Source organism: Paramisgurnus dabryanus, chromosome 3 (genome assembly GCF_030506205.2).
Source record: "Paramisgurnus dabryanus chromosome 3, PD_genome_1.1, whole genome shotgun sequence".
Lineage (NCBI taxonomy): Eukaryota > Metazoa > Chordata > Actinopteri > Cypriniformes > Cobitidae > Paramisgurnus > Paramisgurnus dabryanus.
In genome coordinates, this window is record NC_133339.1 from 349,047 (window position 1) to 358,293 (window position 9,247).

The 9,247-nt window shown below is 40.8% G+C and overlaps 1 protein-coding gene across 1 annotated transcript; it reads left to right on the top strand.

The window, feature by feature from the left end:
* The first annotated feature begins 212 nt into the window (after window positions 1-212).
* LOC135734063 (uncharacterized) lies at window positions 213-8,651 on the top strand. The gene is made up of 4 exons (XM_065252971.2): window positions 213-438; window positions 733-1,002; window positions 1,419-1,529; window positions 8,524-8,651. Exons 1-4 carry the CDS (start codon window positions 213-215, stop codon window positions 8,586-8,588), a joined length of 672 nt encoding a protein of 223 aa, XP_065109043.1. The 3' UTR covers window positions 8,589-8,651.
* The last annotated feature ends 596 nt before the right edge of the window (window positions 8,652-9,247 follow it).

Here is a 9,247-nt window from a genome sequence, read left to right on the forward strand (position 1 = left end):
TTAACCAAAGCAGGATTAAGCCCACATTGCAGTGCCAAATTTGTGCAGTGTAAAATAAAGCAGAGTTACTGTAGTTTGGAAAACATATTATGTCAGTGGTTATGTTGTATTATTAAGTGCGTCGATCTCATTTTCTTCTGTCCTCAGCTTTACCCAAAGTTACAGTAAGTGTAACACCAGGCAGATCTGTGTTCACTGGAGAGACAGTCACTATGAAGTGTGATATAGAGGATCAGTACAGATCATTAAACTGGAGATATCAGTGGTATAAACACACAAATGAAGTGTTAAACTTTGAGAATTACACTGTAAACAGAGACTCTCTCACTATCAATGGAGTTACTGAATCTGATCAGGATGAGTTCAGCTGTAGAGCAGAGATACACGGACGACCACAGATTTCACATTCAAGCTCTGCTGTTAATCTTACTGTGAAGGGTGAGTTTATTGTTGCTTCAAAATAAGGGAATAAGGACAAGATCATCTCATGTTAATTATCATACATTACAGCTTTTAACCCTGCGCTTAACACTCCGGGAAAAGGACTGCTTCACACTTGCAGTTTAAAAGCAGGGTTATCAAATTTTAACCAAAGCAGGATTAAGCTCACATTGCAGTGCCAAATGTGTGCAGTGTAAAATAAAGCAGAGTTACTGTAGTTTGGAAAACATATTATGTCAGTGGTTATGTTGTATTATTAAGTGCGTCAATCTCATTTTCTTCTGTCCTCAGCTTTACCCAAAGTTACAGTAAGTGTAACATCAGAAAGATCTGTGTTCACTGGAGAGACAGTCACTATGAAGTGTGAGATAGAGGATCAGTACAGATCATTAAACTGGACATATCTGTGGTATAAAGACACAAATGGGACTTCAGTGTTTGAGGGAAACATCTACACCATCAGATCACCATCAGATCAGGATGAGTTCTGGTGTAGAGGGGAGAAAGATGGACAACCCTCATCCTCACAGTACAGTGATCATGTGACTCTCTCTGTTAAAGGTCAGTATGACTGTGATTGGGCAATTTTCCTGTTTCATTGTGAGTGCTCAGTATCCTGCTGTAAAAGTTCAATGTGAGTGCGTGCTTCTGGGGGAGTAGGGAGGGGGAGACAATCATGCTCAGGTACAGTACTGTAAAATGTCTGATTAGGTATAATGTAAGTGCGCTTAGGCCATTTTACATTGGGTTAATTTGCTGCGGTCTGAGCCCGAGTGCAAGTGCTCACACAGCATTGGTTTGGTTTCACCCCCACTTCATTCAATCAAACTCACACATTACAAGAGGATGTAATTCACAATGCTACATATACTTATTAATATGTTGGTTTTATCATGCACAGCAGAGATAGAATGGCAGCTGTGCATATGTGTTTGTTGTTCAGATATTCTGCATGATAGCATGTGTTTCTATTTCAGGTGTTTTTCAGGAGGCGATGTCTGGTTTCAAGATTTTCACTTATCTGCTGGCAGTTTGTCCATATCTGTTAGCGACAGTCGTGCTGTTTTTCAAATGCTGTAGATTGAGAGGTGAAACATCTGTCTGATTAGGTTTTTATATGTACTGTTGCGCCCGGGGCCGGATTAACCATAAGGGCAACTGGGCAATTACCCAGGGGCCCAAGACCTCCAAAGGGCCCAGGACAGCAAGGGCACGAGCAAAATACTGTATCTGGTAATCTCCCGCGGGCCGCTTTATATTAAACAAACTGTCAACACGGGTTTTTACGCTGCAAAGAGAGACGCTGCGCTGCCTATTACTTTGAACGTGAGTTGAGAGCGGTTGAGTCTCATGCGGAAAACCAATGAAGAGACGGGCCTCAGGTTAAGACCCTCTCCTCATTGGTCAGTCCGCATGAGGTGGGTCAAAGGTTCGCCGAGCATTACATGACGCATGGCATTAGGTGTGTTCGACTTCATGCGGCGCTGCGCAGACCGATCGGCGGCTGACTTGAAGCAGTGCATTCCGGTTAGTAATTTTGTCCGACTTCAGCTGGTGCTGCAGGCACGTGACTGTGTCATATGGTTTTTAAGTACCGCGAGAGCGTTTCGAGAGTAGCCGGCTAGCTCAGCCGGTGCAGCTTCTCCAGAGCGGCTGCACGGAGTTGTGATGACGTAACAGCTTTACATGATTGGCTGCCTCACTGATGACAAGAATCACGTGGGTTTCAAGTTTAATCCAAACTTTAGTTCCACTAACAAACATTATAAATTCATGTTTTAAAACAGCTAAAACACTTTAATATGCTTAAATATGTTATATTGTGTCGTGTAATAAAATAAAAACTCTCTTGGTATTTTAATAATATAGGCTTGTTTCCCATTATTTTTGGGTATACAGTATAAGCAGCAATTAAAATATTCAATATAAAATGTTTCTGGTTGCAACTTTTTATTAAAAGGTTTGTTTTATCAAATTCAGCATCTAATTCACTTCATTTGCGATTAAAAACAAGGAAACACGGCGCACACGTCACTACGGCAAGCAGCAGGTGTCCGGCTTGACGGCTCCGTCTTCAGTTCCTCCCTCGACTGCAAGCGGCAAACCTCGCCGATCGGTCTGCGCAGCGCCGGATGATCTCGAACACACCTATTGGTACAACAGGAAAAAACGAGAAGCTAAGTTGGAGCGCGAAGCGGAAATTAAAAAAGGAAAAGGACATCAGAAACGCAGAAAATGTAAAGTATAAACAGTGGTGTAGTCTACGTGATACGCAGGTATCTGCGCGATCCGACCGGCGTATGAAATCAAATTACTATAGCGGCGCGAAAGTGACTGGGGAGCAGAGAACCCACAGACGAGTGACAGCTCAGTAGCGCGAGAGCGATTCCAGGTATCACATGGAGAAATCTACTTTGAATCGCTCTCGCGGTACTTTGACATCACCGAGAGGTCTGCTTAGCGCCAAATGAAGTCGAACCTGCAGTGTAGCTGCTCACGCAATACTGTAAACAAACCGACCATGTGGCAAGTGAACGAGTGGAGCAGTGCACAACATAAAATCCGGAGAGTTCACAACGCACATGTGAGTAAACAACATTTAAATCATCAATCCAGTTTATTACGTTATCTGGAGGTAAGGCTCCAATAAAATAAAATAAGCCGGTGTTTATGTCCTGATGGTTTTTAGCTGCCTTCCAGCATGTTTGCTTGTGCTTCACAGTGTTAAACTTCTTTTCCCTGTGTTCATTTATATATCTATGTTCAAGATGTAGCCTATATGATCTTAAACTTCTGTGAGGAAAATCATGTCTGCGTTGATGTTCAGTTCAGACTTGCAAATCATTTTCTTCACTTTGGTTTGGGTGTCTAATATTAGGCTATATGATGGTCTTGTAATAATAATTAAGTAAAAGCCTATTTTCATTTTTAGACAATGCTTGTATATGCAAAAAATAAGCTTTTTATATCAATGACTATGCAAATTAGAGTTAATCCATGGTCATCTTAAATGTGTATTAATTAAAAAGTTCTGTTAAGTGAGCTTCCGTCAACGACGAGGACAACTCAGCTAAGTTAGCCAGGACTTTTCTACACCGCCAGCTTACTTTTACAGCCCGGAGATTATACAGATGCTGATGTGTTTTGTTTTCATAGCATCATATGTGAGTGAATGTATTTGATAGGGGACATAGTAGTGCATTTGTATGAGCATTTAAATATTTGTAAATCAAAATACACCTGATGACAGTTAGAATTTGAAGTATTGAGTATATTTACTGTATAATACAGTAATATATTATGTATATGACCATATTATGGTGATCCTGGGGTCGTGATGATGGGGCCCTTGAATATTGTTGCCCAGGGTATAACAAAGTGTTAATCTGGCCCTGGTTGCGCCTAAAAACATCATCTAATGTCCAGTTAATGGCACTAATTGTGTTGCAGTTCTGTACGTTTCCCATTGTTGTCCCTTTCATTGTCATTTGGACTCTCCCCATCATCCTCTACTGTACCTCACCTGATCGTCATTGTCAATCATCACCACCTGTAAGCTATAGGGTTGGGTATGGTTAGAAATTTTCCTGTTCCGATTCCAGTTCCAGTTCTGCCTAACGATTCTCGGTTCTGATTCCGGTTCCATATAATAAAATAAATACTTAAACAATTCCATTTGTGAAAATATTTTAAATGTAAAGTGAATTAATATTTTCAGTCACTATATAATTTATTCCTGTTAAAGTAGTCCTCATAAGGTTTCCTACCTGGTGAAGTGGACATGTAAGGAGCAGTAGTTCTCAAACATTCAAAACATATGATTTGATATATATATATATATGAAGAGCTCTTTTCCAAAACGCTATAAATCCATTTCAAAAGTTTTCAGAAAAAGTACATTTTTTACCTAGACCCACACATTTTGTGAATATTCAATTTATGCTGTTATAATGGATTTTTTGCTCAATCTAAACATGTTGAATAATGATTATTAAATCAAACAACAATATTGTTGATTATAAATTCAAAGTTAATTTTATTTTTTTTCAAAACGCTATAAATCCATATATTTTTCCCATAAATGTATGTTTTTTCTTTAAAAAACAAAACAAAACAAATAACAGAATATGCAACATGCACTCAGGGACTCTTTATACTATAAATGAATAAGTAAATTATTCAGATTGTGATATACATTGGAGCCAGTATGAAATAAACAGAATTACACATAACTAACTTGCTATTACTCCCTCCACCATTTCAGTTTTCTCCTTAGCAGGGCATTAGGAACCCCTTTTGCTTGATATATTTCACCTCTCTCTCTCTCTCTCTCTCTCTCTCTCTCTCTCTCTCTCTCTCTCTCTCGCTCTCTCTCTCTCTCTCTCTCGCTCTCTCTCTCTCTCTCTCTCGCTCTCTCTCTCTCTCGCGCGCGCGCTCTCTCTCTCTCTCTCTCTCTCTCTCTCTCTCTCTCACACACACACACAGTTGTATTAACCTCACACGCACACACAGCGAGCTCCCCTCGATCTGCTCTCAATGACATACCATGTAACAACGCGCTCATAATGTCCAATCCAAAAAGCAAAACTTTACAGATGTCCCTGCATTGTTCACTACCCACATTTTGTACTTTTGCACGACATTGGTCAATGTATCAAACGCCAGTCTGTCTATCAGCAGGCTATCGAACTATTCAGTACTTTTCATGTTACGTTAGCAGGCTTCTTCACAGGAAAAAAACTTTATTGCAAACGTACAAAACGGTATTAAACGAGCCAGTTCTGAAACGAAAGTTGTACATACCAAACACTTTGATGAAGATCGCCTTGCAAACGGGTACCTTCTCCGGGTGAGGAATTAACATGACATTAATCCTCATTTGAGTAATGAATGAACATAAACAAACATCTGTTCAGAGCGCCGCCATTGGATTGCGTCAAACGCTCATCGAGTTCTGATTGGTCGAGAGGATAAATCGCGTTTAGGCTAAAAATAGGCTCGGCGCTTATCGCGTTTTGGAAAAGAACGGCATCTTGTACCTACATTTTAACAAGGAAATGTAATGATTTGACATAAAACATTCATGGAGCAGTGAATAGGTTCAGTACACAGCCAAATGACCTGACAAACTCATTTTTTTTAAAAATGGCGTTTATCGCGTTTTGGAAAAGAGCTCTTCATATATATATATATATATATATATATATATATATATATATACATTTTTGTACAGGTATGTGCAAGCGCGCATTGATGCATATAGGCATCAATATAATGTATATATAATGGATACAATGTAAACGGGGATCAGATATACTTTTCTTAACAAATGTGACCCGTCACGGAAACCAGGGACTCAAGTCGGCAGCACAAGTTTCGAGAAAATGAGAAACAAAGTTTTTTTTTCGAAATTTGTGATTTTCGTTTTATTGCAGAATCTGTTAGTTGAGATCACGAAGAAGCCTCTCCATGTTTGAGATAGCAGTTTTTGTATATTTAAAAGTGTACATTTTGCGGTTAAAATAGGCTTGTTTTTCCGGAGATTCTAGCGTGCAGCGGGGGGCGTCATTGTCTGTGTGTATATTTACATACTGTATAAGCTTGTGTTTTCGCCTCCGCCCCCAAAGGGAACAGCGTGACTACTAAATAAGGATAGTTCGCCCAAAAATGAAAATAATGTAAGTAATGACTCACCCTTATGTCGTTCTAAACTCAGAAGACCTCCGTTCATCTTCGGAACACAGTTTAAGATGTTTTATCGTTAGATTTAGTCCGAGAGCTTTCCCCTTCATTGAAAATCTATGTATGGTTTCCATGTCCAGAAAGTTAATAAAACATCATCAAAGTAGTCCATGTGACATCAGTGGGTCAGTAAGATTGTGTTGATGCATCGAAAATACAGTTTGGTCCAAAAATAGCAGAATTACGACTTTATTCAGCATTGTCTTCTCTTCCGGCTCGAGCGTGAAGTCACGTGACTGTAGTGACGCGCTGCCCTGTTCCTCAGATATGTTTGCTAAGTTTTTTTTTTTTTTTCTCAAACTTAAAGCCTGCGTCTGCCCAGACTGTAAAGCTCGGGCGCACAAAACAAAAGAAAAATAAAAGAAGCTGGGGCGGAACAAATAACAGTCAGCCGCATCGTACGTCAGCCGCGTCACTGACTTTATGCGGCGCCGCAGTCGGAAGACGTCAAAGTACAGCGAGAGCTCTTCAAGAAATCTTACGGAGTAGTTTAATTTCGACTCGCTCTCGTGGTACTTTGACGTCATCTGTATGTCAGTTCTTGCAGCGCAGCATGAGTCCAAACACACAGAAGTTACACAGATATCGTTGTATTCTTCATATAATTGGCTACATGTTTTGTCTATCAATATTTTCCATGAAGTCATTGGCTGATGGAGGAACGAGCGAGCCATTGGTAACCTCTCTAAAGGATGTCACGTTTTCGACGGCGCTGTTTGGATGATCTATTATACTACTTCCCTATTTTAAATACAAACTTTGAAGGCGGGTTCATGTGTTTAACGGAGTGTAAGCTCATATAGCCTTACATGTTACGATTTAAATAGTCTTCAGATTATATATTATATTGTATTACCAGACATTCATGCGAAATCTGATGTAAACAATCTATATTTCACGGATTATATGCATTTGTGGACAAATATGGTCATTGGATAATCTGAAACAGACTGGATTCGACTTGTGATCCCCACAAAGGTAAAAGAGTCATGTTTATTTTTGCGGGTTGTCATTTGGTCATAAAATACTACATATGATGCTAGAACATCTCAAAAAGGGTTTTACAGGGGGCATGGCTTAGCTAAATGAGATGGCTCGCCACAACGTCATAATTTCGTCAAAAAACCAACATAATTCCATCAGAGTACTTTGTGCTTTATAACATCTACCAGGATGGTCAGTCTCTGGAGGAGTGTGTGGAGGAGTTTGTGGACAATGCCCATCTGGTGAGCTGGAGTGAAACCATTCTGAATCGCTGCTTTCAGTTGGGGCTGGATGATTATTTACAAATGATCGTTTCTCCTGATCAATGCTATTTACCCTTTACATATTTAAATTATGTCCTAAAATTGAATAGCTCTAATTTCGAGGTTGATGATATGCAAAGGGACCAAAGTAATCATCATCCAGCTCGAAACCAGTGCAGTGCTCCAGCTCATCTCAAACCAGTCCCTGTGTCCATCACCTCTGCTAATTGCTCACCTGTTCGTCGTGAGTGCCCGGCTCTCTCACCTGTTCATCGCGAGTGCCTGGCTCGCTCGCTCACCTGTTCGTCACAGGTGCCCAGCTTGCTAGCTCACCTGTTCGTCGCGGGTGCCCAGCTCGTTCGCTCTCCTGGTCGGCGGTTGTGCATGGGTCACTTGCTCGCTCTCCTGGGCATTTCAGGTCCCCGGCTCGCTCACTCCCTTGCTCTCCTGATCGTCGCGAGTGCTCAGCTCGCTTGCTCTACTGAACGTTATGAGTGCTGGCTGCCGTCCCTGTGCCTCAGACCTGTGCCCGCTCCCAACCCCAACAGCATAGAGCCCACTGATATACATCCCTGGTTTCCGATGCGAATTGGACCGCCTTGATACTTTGCCATGGGCACTGTCCTAGAGGCATCCCTGTCCTGTCCCACTCCGTCGTGTCCATCCTCCCAGCCTCCAGGACAACACACCCCCAGGGAGTAGTCTGTTCCTGTTTTAGGTGCGAGGGTGCAGCTCCCAGGAAGGGGAGTACTGTTACAGTTTTGTTGGTTGTGCCTGCATGTTTCCCTTTGTTTTCCAGACTTCTCCCTTTGGACACAGTTTCCCATAATCCCTCACTGTCCCACATCTGATCATCGTCTGTTGTCATTGCACTTGTCACTCATCACCCTGTTGTTTTTGTCAGTGTTTGTCTGTTCTCGTTTGCATTTGTAGTCCCTTGTTTGTTTACCGTTTGTATTCCATTGTGTGTGTTAATACTTGCCTGTTTAAGATTTTTTTTAATATAAAAAATCTATGTTTATTGTTAAATACTGTCGTCATCATTTCTCACACACCAAGCTAATAACAAATTGTTTTTGTTTTTATTTAACAGTTTCTCACTCATCTCTTGAAGATCAGTTGCAGTATGCAGTAAGAGAAGATGAAACATCAATCTGATATGAATGTGTTGTGAGTGCAGTTAAGCATCAGGCTGTGAGGTATTTATCCATGAGTTCATAAAAGTGTGTTGTTGCGTTCTTTGGTGCTTGTATGTAATTATGGGATGTGCACTGATGCATCGCGTTCCCATAAAAAAGACCTGTCTTAAATCGATTCTGATTTGCAAGGCTTCGATTCTTAGATTCAGCTTGGGCATGTACTACGGCTCTGTGAATAGTAGGAAGTCCTTATCAATCTAAAATCATTATGAGTTTAACTTGTTTGTAATGTGCATTTAACAAAGCAACACTCATCAGACACAGTCATTCAAAATATTTTTATTATCATGAAAATAGCTGAAACAATCTGAAGAACAGCCATATAAATAAGCCTCTAGATATTTCCTGGAATAGTGTTTTGTAATGATGGCACAAATGAAGTTTCTGCACAAGAGGGCGCTCTGGCTTTTGGATGTGGCCCCATTTCACTGTAAGTCATTCATTGAGAAAATGCGCATTTCCCCGATTAATTGTCAAAACCCTAATGTAAATAAATGATTGTATAGTAAAGATGTTTATTGACTTCCACACACGAGGGATCCAGCTCCTTACCATTGAAGGGTGGTCAGTGAAACGTGCACGCATTTTCAGCGAGACAGGCACAAGCTCTTTTTCGAC